General features: G+C 41.8%; 1 protein-coding gene across 1 annotated transcript in view; it reads left to right on the top strand.

Annotated features, from left to right (window-relative positions):
• Positions 1-19,409, top strand: part of SDK1 (sidekick cell adhesion molecule 1) — a gene marked incomplete at its 5' end in the record, with an annotated part of 284,258 nt that overhangs the window by 194,115 nt on the left and 70,734 nt on the right. Inside the window, 4 exons of the mRNA XM_010138858.1 lie at positions 8,545-8,654; positions 11,069-11,219; positions 13,094-13,331; positions 19,049-19,164. Coding sequence (XP_010137160.1) covers positions 8,545-8,654; positions 11,069-11,219; positions 13,094-13,331; positions 19,049-19,164 — 615 coding nt within the window. The remainder of the gene's footprint in view (positions 1-8,544; positions 8,655-11,068; positions 11,220-13,093; positions 13,332-19,048; positions 19,165-19,409) is intronic.

Below are 19,409 nucleotides of genomic sequence, written 5' to 3'. Positions count from 1 at the left end.
CCAGAGGGGCTTGGGTAGAAGGTGTCTGGCCCCCAGCCAGTGAGGGAAGGGACATTTGAATGCTGTAACTCCTGTTGAAAGGAACAAAAGAAAAATATTACGTATATAATACATATATATGGCAATGCTTATCCTTTAAATAATCCACCTGGATTTTTGTAAAGCAACTTTGCTTATGTTCAGAAAAACACCAGATGTATCATAAGCAGCACATACAGCAGAGCTTAAGTCCATCTGGTTTTTTTAAGAAAGGATTTGAGACCTGTGTTTAGGTTCCGTTAGGTGTATTTTCAAACCAGATGGAAACCTGGAATTATTATCTCATGGAGTCAGAAGAATAGGAAGAATTGCACTGAACTGAAGAGTAAAGGTACCATTATTCACGAGAGTGAGTCTATTTTTCTATCTTGTAATGGAATATAGTGAGGTTTTCTATCCAGGCCTCTAGATATGAATAGGATGAATTCTCTTCTTCATCGGCTTTAAACAATATCCCTCTTTCTGCTGTCATTATGCCTTGAAGGAGTTATATATTCCTCATTTGTTCTCCTGACAGATGAGCTTTGCTTCTTCCTTTCCACCCACAGATCTTTATAAATAATATAATCTGTTTTTAAGACTGAAATGTTGGACTTCTTAAATCACCGTCACCGCTTAGACATGTTGATATAATCACTTCACTTGTTAATGAGATTGTTGTGAACAAGTTGGTACATTTTGTACCATTTACATACACATTATTACATATTACAGAATTAAACACTGAAATCCTATAATATGGTGGCCTGGCACATTCTGAGAAGCATTTTTATGCTGGAGCATTGGTATTTCTAGGAATTTGTTAATTCTGTGAGCTGCAGAACGCCACTGAAGTGAAACAAATTTGAATGCTTTAGAACTGCAGTAATAATTACCATGAAGTTCATCTGCATCCTCGAGGAGCCTCAGGTACAAATAGTGATTGAAGGGCTATAGTGTGCAAGAAGGAAAGGGAGAATCTTTCTGGCTCACAACCTTTCATCAACATCTCACGCACTGCTCTAAAGATCAAGGAGCTGGTGGGTCTGTTATGTCCTGCATCCAGGATATTTGCTTCGTTTGGGGAAGGAGCACAGCCAACGTCTTTGCAGAGTCTGGGCAGGTCTTTTCACCACAGCTATCCTGCAGGTTTCTTCTGCATCGTACCTCACTGCTTAGCTTTGGCACAACAAGAAATGTTGTGGATCTAGTAAAAAAGAAATAAAAATTCTTGTTCACACGATAAACAAGAATCTTTTCAGGATGCAGAGAAATTGGTGACTCTGTGAGTGTACAGCAAATCCCGTTTCCAGGATGATAGCTGCGTATAATCCTTTGTTCGCAGCCTGCCTGCCAGCACTCCACTCAAACTCTCCTTCTCTCTAAAAGTGCAATTTCAGAGCACCTTTAGCCAGTCTAAACCAGAGCTCTCCTTGCCCTGCTCCTGTTCCCTCTCCTCATCCCCATCACTCTTGCCAAGACTTTCTCACTCTTGCCTTCTACATGCACTGATTCTGGTGTGATTGTACCCGGAGCTGCTGCAAGACTTGATCCAGCCAACAGCCAATGAGTTTCAGACAGATCAACTCGCTGCAGAGACTCTGTGTGAGATCATACGAGCACCACTGCAGGGGAAGAGAATGAGAACATGGTAGTGGGAGGACAGGAATGCTTCCGCCCTAACTTGGATCTCAGCTGCCTTGGACCAACCCTCCGGAGTTGGCAGGTTTTCCTGCCTACCTTTCAAAGACGCACAAGCTTCCACGAAACATCTGCTAGTGACACCTCAGTGTTCACTTCACTTTCATGTAGTCTGCTCTAAGCAGCAGACTTTTCATGTGCTGGGATGCAGACTGCTGCTGCAACATCTGTATTTTAGCATAGACAACCGTAATTGCTCCTTAGGGCTATGTTAGATTTAAGGGCAGTAGTTGTACACAACCTACAACAGTATTTTCTAAACAGAGGTATAAGGAGGGTTTTTTCCTTCTGGATCTTTCAGTCACTGGCCCATGCACAGCTTTTAATAGCACTGTTTCATGCCTTAGCATTAAATTAAAAGCCACTTAAGGAACAGTTTTGCATAAGATGATTTTAAAACAGGTGGTATTGTTGAGTGATAGGATCACATTTAACTCTAAAACACTCATCTGCATGTTCTAGTGCACTTTGCAATTAATCAGTTGAATTAGAGAAGAAAGATTCTGTCCGAGCAGGCGCAGGGACTACACCCATTCACAAAGTTTGTGACCAGTAGTTTTTCTGGAAGTTTGCAACAAGGTGCAGAGCAACTGAAAACAGCAAAATGCTTGGGGAAAAAAATATGGTGCAGTTTACTAAGACCTTGTACAGCATGATCGCTCCTGGAAGGACAAGAACTAGGTCGATCTCCCACGTGGGTCGGTTCCCTCTGCGCTGTGTACTCCTGCTGGCAACGGGTTTGTGACAAAGCGTAACCAACAAACGCTTGGCACGGTCGTGGCTCTACAGCTGGGTGATAGCTCTGGCTTGGACATCTCTTCTGTGTTGTGTCTTCTCTTCCATCTCTACTGGGAATATACCCTGTACTCTGAATGCCTGAGTCCTTACTGACAAACTTCAGCTGCTTTATATTCACACACACAAACAACCTGCCACTGACATGTTTTTCTTCTTTTTTCCTTTACGTGGCAGAAGGCCATTTTGGCTAAGTGCCATTTTTGAAGTCTGACACTTCATGAACAATTTGGATGAAAAACACAGCTGGGAATTCCAGTTGACGTGAAATTTTGTACATCTGGCCTAGGCTTCTGCTTTTTGTGCTGGGGTGTAAATTCACCGAAGCTACTGTGGAACTAATTCTCAATTATGTCAGTGAACATGAGAGGAAAACCAGGTCGTTAAGATGTTAATGTTGGAAGATACTGAAATATCAAGAGTTAAAAATCCTGTTTCTGTGTTCCTAGTGAAGCCATGTTCTCTACTTCTGGAGGGATTTCTTAAAAATCACTAGGCTGTTGTTTCTTCATGTTTCCTTCTAAGCTCAGAAGACTGCAGGAAACTGGACTTCTGAACAGAGAACTACAAGAATGTACCAATGCTATTTTAAAAAAACATTTCTAACATTGTTTTTACATTACTTACGGTATAATCTAAGGAGAAGAGGGTCTAATGTAATATAAAGAGGGTCTAATATAAAGGTTCTGCTGACACTTGTTGAGAGGAACCAACAGTAACTGTCTCGAGGTGTTGACACTTGGAGGTAACATGTTCTTCCCCCCAAAATATCAGTAAATCCTTCCAGTCACCCTGTGCACCCAGATGCAGTTGGAGTATACATGGTAAACATTTTTCTGGCAATTTGCAACCCAGAATAACCATGAATCCCTGCTGCTGTTCACATGGTTTCGTGTTTGCCCTCTGTGTCTGCTACAATCCAGCTTCAGCTTATTTTTTCTAAGCCGGATTTTTCCTGGGGTTTTGTCAGGAGACATACATAAATGACATTATCGTGACTGCTCCTCGGTGGGCGCTCATTCCACCACACCAAACGTGCCGGTGGCTGATTAGAAAAGTTGGGCTAATTCCCGCTGAGTGTGGGGTGATTTCTGTGCACGCAGCAGATCTGTGGAGTGGCCGAAGGGCACTTACGAAGAGGTATTGCAAGTCATGGAGCCGTGAGTGTACGGACTAATAGAGAGGGTTTTTGCTTAAAGCCTTTCTGCTGCTTTTAGAGAAATAGTGTATGAATATCACGGTGAGCAGTAGCAGAGTTTCAGAGCAGTAAAACCTTCAAAGTAATATTGCTGCATTCACTTTAAAGCTGTGAGTTGGGAAAGACGTAGCCTTAACCATGAATTTCACCAGTTTTGAGGGTTAAGTCAGTGACCCACACAGCATTCTTCTGTTGTATGTGGTCATTCTCTTGGTGTCGTTTTTACTTTGGAGCGAGTAAATAAAGCATCTGATACTCTGACAATTTTATGCCTTTGCCAATCTTTAAATCAAAAATGGCTGAATCGATTTAAGGATTTTGTAAGGAAAAAAATTGCACCCAGGCTGACATCTGTGAACTGAATTTCTCCCAAAGCGATTTCAAATGTGTGAGTTATGGACCTCTGTAATGAAAACTCTGACATGTCTTGAACTATAGCAGAACACAGGGTACCTCTCTCATGTACAGAAACATTGTGTTTTCCTTTTCTGCAGTCAGTACTTCATAACTGTTCAAAATTTTGGGAGCGTTACTGTCTTATACAAAATATCATACCAAATGATTTTTTTAAGTCAGAAATTTGCAACTTTGCTCATAAAGTTCTATCAGAAAATGCTAAGTCACTTTTTAAAATGTTTTCATTTTTAGACGTGGAGAAGCTAATGCACAGAAAGGTAAAGGGGTCTGACACCACTTCCAATATTGTTTTATACCGTCTCATTTCTGTAATAATAAATGAATATGCCCTTTATTCAAGGTAGTGCCTTGGGAACAGCTGAAAGATGGGAATGAATGCGTGCTAACTTGTGATGGCTGATCATTATTGAGCATTATATGAAGTGTCTCGGTGGACATAAGCATGTTTGTTGTTACAGTCCTGGGTGCTCCTGGGGATTGTGGCCCTGTGTACAGAGAACTGTTAATATGCAGAGCACATTTCTTAAGGAATTTTTATGCCGACGGTAACAGAAGAGTAGTTGGTGTTTTCATCTGCCTCCTTGTCCTGGTGTCGGCTGGGATGGAGTTAATTTTCTTCCTAGTAGCCGGTAGAGTGCTGTGTTTTGGATTTAGTGTGGGAATAATGTTGATAACACACCGAGGTTTTAGTCGTTGCTAAGTAGCGCTTATCCCAAGTCAAGGATTTTTCAGTTTCCCATGCTCTGCCCGCGAGCAGGTGCACAAGAAGCTGGGAGGGAGCTTATACCCAGGACAGCTGACCCCAACTGGCCGGAGGGATATTCCCTACCAATGGTCATCACGCTCAGAATATAAACTGGGGGGAGCTGGCCGGGAGGGGCCAATCGCTGCTCGGGCATCGGTCAGCAGAGGTGAGCAATTGCATTGCTCGTTCTTGGGTTTTATTTCTCTCTCTGTCTGTTGCATTCCTTTTCATTATTACTATTAGATTTCATTTTAGTTATTTAACTGTTCTTAGCTCAACCCACAAGTTCCACCTTTTTTCCCAATTCCCCTGTCCCAGTGGGATGGGGAAGAAGTGAGCGAGCAGCTATGTGGTGCTTAGTTGTGGCACTCTTAAAACAATGCACACATAAAATATTAAGGATCTTTCATACATCTGTCCACAAACTTAATCCTTTTCTGAAGTTTGCGCACACTGTTTTCTGAAAAACAGCTTCAAGAAAGAAGCCTCTAAATGAACTTTATTTTATGCAGAGCAGCTTGTAGTGGACTCTTTTGGCCCTCAAAGGATTCTTTTATCCTTACCACTGCCCATAGTTCTTTTTGCCCCGTGGGAATCCCTTTGTACTCTGATTCTTGAAACTGATACATTTCCTCTGATCTGACATCAGAGTATTTCAGCAAAAATAATTTCCTTTTCCTTCAAGAGCCTGAAACTTGGAATCTACTACAGTTCTTGAGGAAGCTGAAAATACAGAAGTTCATCACCGAAGGTTCTCTTCCAGACTCATTTCTGAGATTATTGCTGAATGAATGAAACTTGTTTTGAGTAACATTGACCGAGAGTTGCTTGGCCACACAAGTCAGCGGTCGTGCAGCAGTCCCTGGGCTGTTCACCAAGCCGCCCTGCAGCCGTTCACCATTCAGTTCCCTTGCTTTGGAAAAACTCCACCCACAAGCAGCACTCTCTTAAAATACGCTACTGATTTCAGTAGAATATCTAACCCTTTGAATTAGTTTCCCAAATGCTGCCACCAGATCCTGGAAATTATTGTAACTAAAGCAAGTATCTGGTCTATTGTGCTTAAAATCTTTTGCTGAATCACAGAACTATGCCTGTCACTGGGGTTTTTTTGTTTTGTTTTGTTCTGGGTTTTTTTCTGCCTCTCTGTCACTACCTTTTAGCAGAAATTTGAGTCTCAAAGCGTTTAATTGTGACTGTCTGTGCTGCCACTTTGCTCAGAGTCCCCCACCTCCCAATACAGGTGGTGGCCACCTCTTTACTGTCTGGCTCTTGAGCTCGGGAACAACCAGCCTGCTGGGCTTGGTTGACATCTGCCATTTCATCGTAGGCTGCACCCATCGTAGAGCTCTCAAACCAGAAAGCTGTCTCCCAGGATCTCTCTGTCTCTCAGGCTTGCCATGGGCCTGGGCACGCAGAAGCTTTTGCTGCTGCTGAATCAGTAAAAGAGGTTTAATGTTTCCACCTTCGCAGCCAGCTGGTAACTGTCGAGCTGCAGAACAGGCAGGGGGTTTTGGACACCTCTCAAGCTCGAGTCAATGTCAATTGTTCACAGCCCTGTGGGCCTCTGGGTCTGGACCATGTGGTCCTTAATGTGTATTAATGACCTGCCTGCTGCTGCATAACAATTGGAAATTGGTCTTTTTTTTTTCTTTGCTATGCAAGAAATGTTTTTAAAAGGCCTTGCTGTTCCTACAATGCGAAAAGATGACTAACTCGCTCCTGGAGATTATTTGCAGCCTCCAAAAGCACTGTGGGTTGCTGCTGTACAATTACTCTGGCACTTTGAGGTGATGCTGTTGAGAGCAAGGAGTTTTGCAAAAATAAGCATTTACTGTAGATTTCTACAGTGTTAATCAAAAACACTTTTAATAAGAAGTCTTCTCTATTTCCTTGATTGAAATTAACCCTCTCCTCCTTTCTTTGTTCATGTAGGGTTGGCTGTTTTTTAAACTCTCCTTATTCTGTCTTTGTTCTCTGGGTTCAGTTTAGGGCTGTTCTGTTTTACCATGCAGATGTGTCTCAACTGCTTCCTTTAAGCTTCTGCATCCGTGGACTTCAGTAAAATTTATGAAGCACAGTTGGGACTGGGAATTTTAAAGGGCTTACAATCTTCACTGACATCTCTTTTATATGTTGTTTGTTGTGCGGCGCTGTCCTTGATAACCAACAAGGCTGAAAGGCCCATCAAGACCTGTGCAACCACGTCCCTCCATGAAAGCAGTCCTCGGTGCGGAAGATCACAGAGGCTTCTTTGCACAGCGCAGTGCAGAACTTCCTTCTTTGGCCTAATTTTTCTTGTGTCATTTCTTCACGCGCAAACATAAATATGCAGCACATCAAGTCCTGGGTGAGCAAAGAACTAAAACATCTATAAATAAATCAGACTGCTTCTCCTGAAGGGAAAGAAAGAAGAGTGAATGAAACCTAATTTTCTATTTGAAGTACTTGGGGTGTGCTAGCTACTTTGGGCTGTGTTGCCAGTCGAGTGCTTTGACAGCGTCTGTGGCTGTAACCAGCATACAGAACTCGTAAGGGATCTGTTTAAAAAAGATTAAAGGAAATAGCTCTTTACACAGTGGGTTGTGAGCTTCTGGAATGTGTTGCCACAGCAGTCTGTGGGAGTAGATAGAGTCAGTAGGTTAGACAAGGATTAGGCACTTTCATGGATGCGAAGTCTGTAAATAGACACCGAAGGGAAAAGCTGCCCGTGTACCCTCTAATACCCTTCAGCCCGTGATTGTGGGTACTGGGGTGGGGTGAAGAAATTGGTCTACGGCTACTGCCTGTTGTGGTGGGGTTGAAGAAACAACGTGCACCGTGTTTGGGAATTGTATCAGGGAATCTTGTCTAAGATCCCTGTTTCAGCATTTGTGACTCTCCCAGGTGAAGCCCAGCCATCCACCACCTCTCTGGTCTCCTTCTCCACGCTCCTGCTGTGGCTCCTAGTACGCAACCCTGCCTCCTGCTGCGGCCATCCTCCAGGGTCCCAGGCCAGACTCTGGCCTTTCTATCGTGCCTCGATGACTTCCTTTTAAGTGCTGATTCATCTTGATTTTATCTCCAGAAAGCTGCACCAAACTCAATTCTCATCACCATTTTGTCCCTTTTAACGCTGCCGTAGCTGAGGGACTATGCTGGGCAACATGTTGTGGTTAATTAATACAAATGATTGCACGTGGAAGAGTCTGGTCTGTGTGCAGAACAGCAGATGAGGTTAAAACGCTTTTGTTCTTTGACTTTGTTCTTATTTCTCTGTCTTAATTTTGTGATGTTTTGCCTCTACTGAAACTCACTTGGTATGCATCAGTTCCTGCGAGTTATTATCAAGGCTATTTTTCATTTTGTTATATTACTACTTGATACTTTTGTACTGTGGCAGCGAGACTGAACAGGGTATTAGCGCTCTTCTGATGTTTTTCTGCAGTAGATCTTCTTAGAGGATCCCAGTGAAGTCCCAACAGGTAGAAGGAAACTAGGCTGCATTATTGCTTTACAAGTAACTAGTACCTCGTCATATAAAAATTAATATTATCTGGATAATGTGTATTTAAAAATACATACGTTTGTCCTCCCGCTGGATAATACACGTTGTAAAAGAGATTATGAATATAATTCTTTATATAGAGAGAGTCTTCTTTGTATTCCTTCTTACTTTTCCCATGTACAGGTTGGCGTACTGGGTGATGAAGAAGAATGGGTGAGTCTTCATGAGGTGGAGAATGAACCTGATGCCCAGATGCTGGAGATACCAAACCTTACGCCTTACACTCATTACAGGTAAGAGCAGCAAGTAATTAGCTGCAGCATAGGAAAAAAAAAAAACCCCAACCAGTAAATAACAGCATGGAACAGCTTTTCTAGTCAGAAACAGCTGGCTGTGTTTTATAATCTGAACAAAAGGGAAAAGCTTTGCCATTTTCGTAGTTTATGCTTTAAATTACTTGTCTGATATTGTTAATTGTAATTTACATACAATACGGCTCGTTCCATTAAAAAGGAAATGCAAGAGCACAGCCGGATGCTTTTATGAGTAGCTGATATCTTGTGACTTCCCTCATCTAAAGGGTGCACCAGTGTGACATGTCAGCAACAAATCAATTGTAGTTAAACTGGTGCAAACTTGTAATTACATATTTGCATCAATTTAAGCATCGTTTTATTGATTTTAGTTTAATTTGGTAACATCAGTTAGATGAAACCTTTGTTTATAAGAATTTACCACATTAAGCTTAATAGATATATGCGGTGCTTAAACTGATTGAAGTGAATCTGCATTATGGGTGCACCCCAGTTAACTGAGATTGATTTTTAAATCAATTCAATTGAAGTGACGCTTTGCTTTAGTATAGACAAGATTTGAGAATTTGAGTTACTCAATCCTCATGAAAAATACTGTCATGAAGTAGCTTGCTCGTGTAAAGGCTGGTTGCAAGGAGGCAGAGCGGCAAGTGTTCAAGCAGCTCACTAGGAACTCGTGCACTTTGCGCTGGCTGAAGGGGCTAGTAACTGGCCCGTGTGCTGTTGTGAGCTGGTAGTAAGTGCAACCAAGTAAAGCTGGTATCATTCACAACTAATTCAGTGCTGGTACGTTAATTTTCTTCTCTTGGAAGCCTGGGAACATAGTGAACTTCTCACAAACTCTCCACTGAAGAGTTTTACGCCTCATTCTCAAGAGCTAAACATTTTACTAAAAGCTCTTTGAAAAGTTGTGAACTTGAGCAGAGATTTGTGGTGCAGAGCTTTAGGAACGCTATCTTCCAGTTGATTAGATTTTGCTCTCCTCATAAAGGTGGGTCCTTAAGGCTGAAAAGGCAGCAGTGAATAATAAAGCCCAGGTCATACCAAAATTCAGCATTCAGCATCCATGCAAAATAAGATGCACACACCTAGGAGTTTGTGTGGAGAAATGTCTGTAGGATAAAAAATAATTAAGTATATGGGGAAATTGGGGTGGTTGGTTTTTTTCTGGTTTATTTTACTGCTGCATCTTATTTCTCTCTTGTATCCAGTGAATTGTGGAGCGATCCCAGTTACGTTGGGATGTTTCACATTTTCAGTTCTCCTCTGATTTTTTTCATCGTAAAGCAGCTCCTTGACTTTTGCCTAGTGTTTTTATCTCATGTGTGCACAGATAGGAGCTTATTTTGTTTCAGTGTAAAGCAATTTTATGTAATTTTTTGAAACCTAGAAAATTGTTGCCAAATTGATTTGTTGTCCTCTGGACAGCTTTAGCCATTGCCCACTGAGGAAATACATCATGATTATTATTAGCTAATTATGAGACCACATCTTCATCAGGCAGCTTCTTTTCTATACTTTGTGCCAGTGGTTGAGAGTGAAATCAAGGACAGTATTTGTTTAATGTGTTTCCTTTAATGCATTTTGCTAGGGAGATCAGAGCAGATAAATAAACATTGCTATGTTGACTGTCTCGCCCTTTTCCCAAGTTCAGTCATGAGGTCCAGAAATGAAGTGTTTAGGATGAACAGGTCATGTATTAATGTGCTGGATCCCTTTGAGTGCTTGTGATGGGTGAGAGTACTTGAAACGTACAGCATGTCTTAATTATTTTGTGCTTCCCGGAAAAAAAAGATTTCTCTAAATCATTCGTAACCCAATGGGATTTCTGTTGTAGAAGAGGTGGATTCAAGCAGACAGGGTATATATATGTAGGTTTTTTTAAGACACATATCCATATTAAATAACTTAATCATTCTCGTGCAGGAAGGCTGAAAATGCAGCACAGGGATAAATCAGCTTCTTTCAACCTGTAATTGAGGGGAAATGTTATCACTAGTATATTTTTATATTGACAGGGAATGAGAATATCCAAAGTTTGATATTTTAATACCTTTCTGAATGTATTGTTCAATCATTGCAAGAGAAAAATCACTTACCGCTAGCATAAGCTCATCAGTCTTGGTATAATTACCATAAATTTCTCACGCAAATTCCTAAGTTTCTAATAGACCTTAAGCTAATCTCATTTTCTTTTTTTTTTTTTTTTTTTTTTGTTAATACCTGAGAGGATCTGAGAGCAGTTGCCATACAGCATTCAGCAGTGAATACAAAGGGGGGATCTTGCATGCAACAACCTTTGTGGAACATTTAGACTCTTTTTCCTCTTCTGGAAAGAGAGGTACCATTCACTGAGCCGGTACAGCACGCACTGCACCTCTTCTCCGCTCCAGGTTCCGGATGCGGCAGGTGAACGTGGTGGGTCCCAGCCCTCTCAGCCAGCCCTCCCGCATCATCCAGACGTTGCAGGCTCCGCCAGATGTTGCCCCTGGGAGTGTCACCGTGCGCACAGCCAGCGAGACCAGCCTGTGGCTGCGATGGGTGGTGAGCTGGCAAGAACAGACAGGGGGTGGAGGGGAGGTGGGTGTTGGTGCTTGGGATGTGGCTCTTTCCCCGGGGGGTCAGGTCAGCACTCGAGTGCCTTCTCCTTGCATTCAGCATAAGGAGTAACAGCAAAATTACTTCCTTTTTCAGAGTAGTCGGAAATCTGAGACTTACCTTAAGTGCCTTATTAATCACGTAAATTGCCTACTGCCACTATTTCTGCCTCTTCTGTAGAGGAATATATGCCTTTGTCTAAAACCTTGGCTTTTGAGACTCTAGTACCACAGCCTGGGTCAATATGTGGGACAGGAGTATAACGCTCAAGCCAATTTGCAGTTTCCTAGGGCTCAGTTGTTTACTTTCAACAAAACAGTCCCCAGAAGGTGCACAGCAGCCACTGACGATCATCCTGCAGGTACTAAAGTTTGCACGTTAGACTCCTGTAGGAAGATTGTATTTATATGGAAGGGTGTGGAGTTATGTGATAAAATGTAGAAGGCAATGATTAATTGCGAAGATGCAGTGATTGATGACATTGTTGTGCCCCTTTGACTGACTCAGTTACCTGCAGAGTTGCCATGCTGGGATTTACTTGGCAATTAACCTGCTCCAGAATGGTTTTTCTTCTCCCCTGTTAGACAGAATTTTCCACCGGGGTTACTGCAGTGTGAAGTTGATGAAGCACGGGTTTCCTTTTGCCCAAATGTTAGCTTTCCCATGCATAAGCTCATTATGGCTGGAAGTCAAGATCGAGCTAGAAATGAGCAGGTTGTTCTCCAGTCAGAAAGGAATAATTCCATTTTCTCAATGGGATGCTGCACTTGATTCTGAACCTTGAAAGACCAAAACATCGAACTCAAAGGTGTCTCACTACCCATAGAAAAGCTATTATGGTTCATTTGATGGGATCCACATAACTCACTTGCGGCTTTACCGTATGAATAACATGCCCACCTTGTTAAACCTTTGGTCCTATATCCAGACCTATATCCGTTCCATCAAAATTAGCTCAAGGTTGTTCTGAGAGACTTTATAACAATTTTTAAGCTTGTATTTCCTTGCTGTTTTTCGTGAGTCAAACTGTGCAGGGTTCAGGAGGAGCAATAGCCGCAGCTAAAAATGACCTGATACACCTTTTCCGTGCTTAATAGCATCAGAATCCAGAAGTGTTTAATCCTTTTTTCAAGACCTGCAGGTGAATCTGTGTCCCCCAGGGAGCTGGGAATTCCTTCCTTGCTGCAGCATAAGGGTCACATCACCAGCCCCACTTACCCGCGGGGTACAGTCTTCTACGCTGTGAAATGTTAATGTGTATCAAACTTTCCCAGTGATTCTGAACCAAATTTCCCCCATCTGTGGCATCATGTGGTTATTTTTATGGGGAAAAACTCTAAACTTCATGAAGTAGGCTAATTATTTCATATTTTAATCTCTGAAATTGCTTGGGGAGTTAGAATACTAGAATATAAATCTCTGCTGATAAATGCGTAGGCAGAGAGTCAGTAAAAAAAGAAATGTACGATAAATGAATTTGTCACATGCTTCAGCAATTTATCATTCATTTCCATAATTAATCACAGAGCTCTGAAATATATTGTATTCATATCATCTCTGTTGATACACCCACAGCAAATGGCATAGTTCTGTGAGCATATCTGCTTGGTTCAAAGTTAAGGTAAAAATTAAAAGAGGTTTTCAAGCAGCAGAGAAACGTAGAGATTGGGAAATAGAAATAAACCAGAAAATCAACCTCCTGATCTTTTTTGCCTTCCTGTGCCCTCCTTTGAGTTCAGACAGCCGTGGTACGTAGTTTGGAAAGCGCTGGCACTGTGTTCTGCATTGAGATATTGTGCTTTTTCTCTGTCGTTTGCCAGCCCCTCCCCGACACGCAGTACAACGGCAATCCAGAGTCCGTGGGGTACAGGATCAAGTTCTGGCGCATGGATCTGCAGTCTCCCACCCTCACAAAGGTTGTTAATGACCGACTGGAAAGAGAGTACACGATTGAAGATCTGGAGGAGTGGACAGAGTATGAACTGCAGATCCAGGCTTTCAATGCCATCGGGGCAGGACCGTGGAGCGAAGTAGTGAGAGGTCGTACACGGGAGTCTGGTAAGTCAAAGCACCATGTCTGCTGTGAAGGACACATGCGAGAACTTCAGCATTTTCCGCCCCCATCTCCAGATGCACTGAGAGGAAAAAGACGCATAGACATTTGAGGGCTTTATTTATTTTATTGCTATCCCACTTTCATGCATAAACCTGCAGGTTGTTGATTTAAAGTAAACAAAACAATCTCTCTCCATTCCTGCCCCCATTTGGCAGCAGTATGGACAACACAACAAGAAGCTTGCAGGCAGCCTTCTCTGGCTGAGCACGTCTCTCATGCTTCCTCTCCCTCCCCAGTAGCCCTTTCCCTCATCCTTCCCCCTTTCTCTCTGTCAGCTTCCAGGCTTGGGCAGATTTTCTTGCAGTTGTGCTTATCTGAACCTTAATTTTAAGCACCAAATATTTCTAAAGGAGCGCAAGTTATTTTAGAGAGCTGACTACCCGTATAGAAATAAAATAATTATCTGAGATTTGATGACACTGCCTTCTAAAACTGTGTGTACAAGGCTATATAGACATAGCCTGCGTATAGAGCTAGAGCACACGTGCTGCGTTGTCTGCCTGGGTTGTCCATACTAGTGCAGAGACTTCAAATACCAGAGGCAAACTCTCAGTCTCAGGAAACAGTAAATTATTGCTAGCTTAGTAGCAACAGTAAAGACAGAATTGAAAAGCTGCCCTCTCGACATTAACTTCCACAAATTCTATTTCCAAACCCACCCTCCATGCACCTGATAAATTCAAATTTATATTGCAAGTGAAGAATAAAGTGGGTGACATATGGCTTAAAAGTTTAATAATAAAAGCCCGTTGTGACCTGTATTTATGAAAGGTTCAACACTGGTACTTTTTCCTTTTTTTTTTTTTTTTTTTTTTTTTTTTCCTTTGTTTGTTCTTAAAAAATGTTTTGGAATTTAATCCTATGCATACCCTGCACTTAGACACACACACGTGCGTGTCTGTGCACTCTGTACCACCCAGTGGGAGGCGTGGACATGCTGGACACAGCAGGATTTGGTCTGCTGGTTCCCATAACTATCCTTTGAAGTAGCCAAGGAGAAGGCTAAACAAAGTCATCCCTCTCCGTTAAAGTGTGGCTTTTGGCGAAGCAGTAGTTGGAAAGTATTGCCAGAGGTATTTTAAACAAGGTGTGCTTGGGCTGCAGTTAGCGAGAGCATGACCCAGACAAGATAGTTTTGAAGTGTTCTGTATCATAATAAAAAGATAGCACATTCTCCACTTTCTCCTTTCAGGCACTTCTTTTGATAGGTGGTAAATACTAAGATTAAGTGATTTCATAAAACCTTAGGATTATAGTGCTCTTGCTCAGCAGCTGAAGATCAGAGGTTACATGTGTATTCGGTATTTTCTCTTGCAGTATTCAAAGGAAGTTGACTTGAAACTAATGGTAGGAGGCACACAGAGACTGGGATCAAAATAACACAAAGCTGTGATCTAGGTCATAAGGACTCATTTGGTTTTTTCCATGCGTTTTCTTTGATACTAACATCTGATTTCTTGAACAGAGCAAGTAAGGGCTTAGACTTTTGGCTGTACGTTCTAATATTTAGAACTTACAAGAAGTGCTGGCATCGCAGCAAGCTGCGTGAGAGAACTTCAGTGACTCTGCATTTAACCTATGTGCACAGTCAAATGGGGTTAAAATGCAAATAAAAGATACCTAAAGCCAGAGAGGAAGGTCGAAGCAATTTTAGCTCGGTCTTCAGAACTGTAGGAAAAATTCTGTTTATCATTTACATTTTCAAAGTACTTTAAAAGCAGGTGTCCTAAATATCTTTTTTCCATTTTGTGGATACAGAATCACAGGGAAATTGGTTTTGCACCTCGTAAACACCTCTCACAGCTGGCCAGAGGTGCCTTGGCGAGGATCACATGGTGGTTCGTTGGCAGAACTCAGGGTTCTGTGTTTTACGCCGTCCCAAGAGCCCAGGAAGTTAGAGCCCGGGCACTAAATCAGCTTGTGGTATCTAACAACAGTGCAGCCCCTGGAGTGCAAAATCTGTGTGAAAATAAAGCTGTATGTTAGCACTTCTGTTTCTTCTAGGATATGTGGTTGTATGGTTGTATCACTAATAGCTGAGCACACAGGCTAACGATAAGACTGTCACAGGTACTCTCTGGCTTCTGAAACTCTTGAATATAAAACATCTTGAAAACACAGAAACTATGAGAGAATAAATAATGCTGTAGATTTTGGTAACCCAGGCTTGAAAAAACAGTTGGGAAACCCTGAAATAAAAATCTGGGATAGAGTTGCAAGCAGCTGAAGATGGAGGGGGTGAATTAGGATATTTAAACAGGACAGGTTTGTCAATCCAAAATATTTTTATCATGTTAGAAATTGAATACCACATTAAATTTAAGTTTAAAATAACTGCAGAGTGACAAGCTCAGTTTCCATTCAATAACTTGACAAAGGTGGTAGGTACAACATAGAGAAAGCAAGAAAATGCAAAGACCTCTAAGGTATTAGATCAACCTTGACAGGGCTGCTTTTAGATACAAACCCCCTCTCTCATTTTCAAACAATTCAGCTCAATACATCTAACTCAGTGCCTTAATATTTTGGGGGGCTGCTAATATTCTGTTCAAAATCAGCTGCTGTACAAACAGGGTCACATATCCATGGTGAAGAGCAACCTCTTGGTGTTTCTGAGGCTGACCTTCATGAAGCAGTTACTGTGGTGTGATAACACATCGCTTGATAATTCTAATGTGGTCCAGTGTCACTGGGGATTTCTCAGGTTATACAAGCTGAGAATTTGGCCTGTGGTATCTAATTTTATAGGGAAAACTGTTGTGTACTGCAGCTATGCTGCTTCTGCCACCAACCTTGCTTTAACTTTGCCCTGCTTAATTGACATCAGGCATACGTTGTGCCACTTTAATTTTTGCTTTCAAAAACCAATGATGGATGTTCAGCTAAAATGAGCTGCAAAAGTGGGGAGAAGCACCACATCCCACTATCTAGCTTTCTTGGAAAGCCAGAACACGGGTTAGCTTATTAAAAGCTGCTTTCAGCCGTTCGTGACACAGAACAGCATCATTTGCTGTATATCAAATGTGGCTGTGTCAGGCGCAGAAAGAGGATGCGTGATCTTTGATGCCAATGTGGGTAACCTTAAAAACTTATTCTTATTGAAGTTCCAGTGCAAAGTGCCAGTAACTCTAATTTTGTATGTTTGATCTTCTAAAGTACATCGTGCAGCTGGCAGTTTGCTGGATTAGCTCATCTTTTAATTTCAGTATTTCCGGTTCATTTTGTTAAAGCTCTGAAATATTTTTTTTTTTTTTGGACGCTGTTGCTTGGCTTCTGTACTGTTCTTGCAGGTTACTAATGAAAACCCGGCTTTAGAGCTTGTAACAAAGACTTCAGTGCAAGAGTTAAGGAAACCAGCTTTAGAGAAGGGAGCTTGAAGAGGAAAGAGGGATGTATATGCCTCACTCAAGCCACTAATTAGTCTCAGAAAACTATAATTTCTTTGAATTCACGGTATCTTGAGAGGAGAGAGGTCAGAGAAGTGAAGGTTACGTTTCAATTCATTTTTAAGGGGTCAGTCAAAGTCTGCTGCTTGATAAAAGACTGGCAACAATAAGATCTGTAATATCACTTGCAGGTCCTCAATTCATACATCCATATTAGAACAAAATTCTCAGCACTAATATGCGAACGGGAGAATTAAAGCACACTCAGTAGTTTTGCCATTAAGCATTGGACTTAGATGCCTTTCCAGCAAGAGGGGATGTTTAGCTGCTCCGGCTGTCACGGGCAAGAAAGAGGAGTCTGGGCTGATAAATCTGCAGACAGACCATCCTCTCCTTTGTGAGCTTTCGAATCCCCCTGCCAGCAGCGTGACCGCGCACACACCTCAAAGCAGTCGTGCATGCAGGGCCCGCCCGGGCACAGCCTCCACCTTTACTGAAACTGGGAAATCTCATGGCTGCTGATGAAAGAGGAAAATAAATATTTGTTAAATAAAGAAACTTTCTCTCTCTTGAAAGGCTTCAAACCAGATAAAATATAAATAAATGTGGCTGGAAAGGGCTTCTTTCCTCTACATGTCCTGGTTTCCTGCGACCCACCTCCACCCTTTCTCTCTCCAGAAGTGATTCATGTGGGAATAGCTCTTTGTGAAGATCTACAGATAAAGTTATGGCAGCTATCCAAAGACATTCATGGCTCCTGGCAATCTATTTTCCTTTAACATAATTATATCCTTGTGGGGGATAAATCTAGGAGAAGGCTTTTTTTTTTTTAAAAAAAAGGCACTTCAGCGTTAGAGGGGGAAAAAAATTGGATTTTAGTCTGCTGCAGTATTGTGTGATGGTGCTCTGTTTCTCATGCCCCAAATAATTGGCAACAGGGAAATTGTTTCAGAAATTACTATCTCTGTGGTTAACCTTGAGTGCACGAGGGTGGGGGGCGGTGTGGTTTTTTTTCAATTTATATTAATTCTGGTGTCATACTCATTATCTCGTTCATGTTGCTAGGAGCTTCAGGAGCTCGCCTTCAAAACAGCAGATCTGTTCCCTCATTCAGACCGCCAGGAAAGCATTACCTTGGCAGAGATCTGTGCTCTTTTTTGTGATGTATTCAGGGCCTAATCAAGCCTTACTGTCCGTAAGTGCTTGTGTAACATAACTTAGGGAAATGTTCTCTCGAGGTCTGACAGAGGTATCACGCTCAGGAAAGACCGTTCCTTTCAGATATTGGAAATGCCACTGGAAAAAAAAATGCAGAAGGGCAGCCTAAAATGTGAACTCTTAAAAATAGCTGCAAATTCTGCTTGCTTAACATGGCATGCTATTAAGCTTGCCTACAAAAGCTTGCAGTTGTGTGGGTGTTCTGCAGCAGTTAGAGCTTTAATGGCATGAGAAAATGCAAGTTTGCTCTTCTCTCGAGTCGGAGAAAATTATAGTGTTCCTGTACCATCAGTTCTAATGATGTTTCTAGTTTCATAAGAGCCAATTTTGCAACATAAATGAAATAGGCATATCTTTCATTTACACAGTATCAGTCCCTGCAAATACACCTTGTGTTAATGTATGTGTGTAATTGATGGATCGCAAATGTGGAGCACTATCGCATAATCAAAAGGCTTAGAGGTTAAAGAACTTCATCCTGAACTGGGAGTGCAATCCAGGGGTTGAAATTATTGCTAACTCTAGACAAGATGCTGTAATTTCCTTTCGGATAATATAGGAAGCCAGGGTGGCGTAAAACTTCCTCTTAGAACAGATTGCACCATAAGATAAACTCCCATTCATAAAGATTTCTAGCTTTTGGCATAGGGAAATAAAAGGTATGGGGAAGAAATACTAGGAGGTAGAAGTCCTGCCAATTAAACTTGATTCTAATGACTGCAAATATATAGAACTTGAAATTTATTCCTATCTGTCCATATTTACTATCTGTAGACACTGATTAGTATTAAATGTGTGGCTCTCTACAAACGTTTGAATTCTGAGATGACCCGGTAAGAAATTGTGAAGCAGGCTGAAATATAAAGATGATGTAGAATGAATACAGGAGAAGAAGGGATTGTCTAGAACCTCTTCCAGCCCTTATCCGATCCCTTTTGGATTTGGATACTCTTCTATGGGATCCTGGAACAACCCCAAGCAGGTCAGGAGATAGAGCAACATGATCTGGTATGCCTTGCCTATTCCTGCTTTTCGGTAATGCCGTGTGATTCCAGTTCCCTCCGCTCCTCCTGAGAACGTCTCTGCTGAAGCCGTGAGTTCAACACAGATCCTTCTGACATGGACCGCAGTCCCCGAGTCTGAGCAGAATGGTCTCATCCTGGGTTACAAGGTATGCAGCTGGAGTTTCGTGCTTGTTTAATTTTTAATGCATTACCTGGATGTTTTTGCATTTATTTATTGTTCACCCAGTGGATATTTATATTATTCATAAGTCAGCTGGAGAAAATACAGGAAGTGTGTCTTTGAAAGGGGTGATTGGTGAATATAACCTCATTTTATCTGTTGAAAAAAGGAGGAATCTAAAATGCATACCCCTCTTTTCAGTCCTTCTGTAACAAATCTTTTTCTTTCACT

This window comes from Buceros rhinoceros, unplaced genomic scaffold (assembly GCF_000710305.1).
Source record: "Buceros rhinoceros silvestris isolate BGI_N320 unplaced genomic scaffold, ASM71030v1 scaffold4876, whole genome shotgun sequence".
NCBI lineage: Eukaryota > Metazoa > Chordata > Aves > Bucerotiformes > Bucerotidae > Buceros > Buceros rhinoceros.
This window is presented reverse-complemented; position numbering and strand designations above follow the sequence as displayed.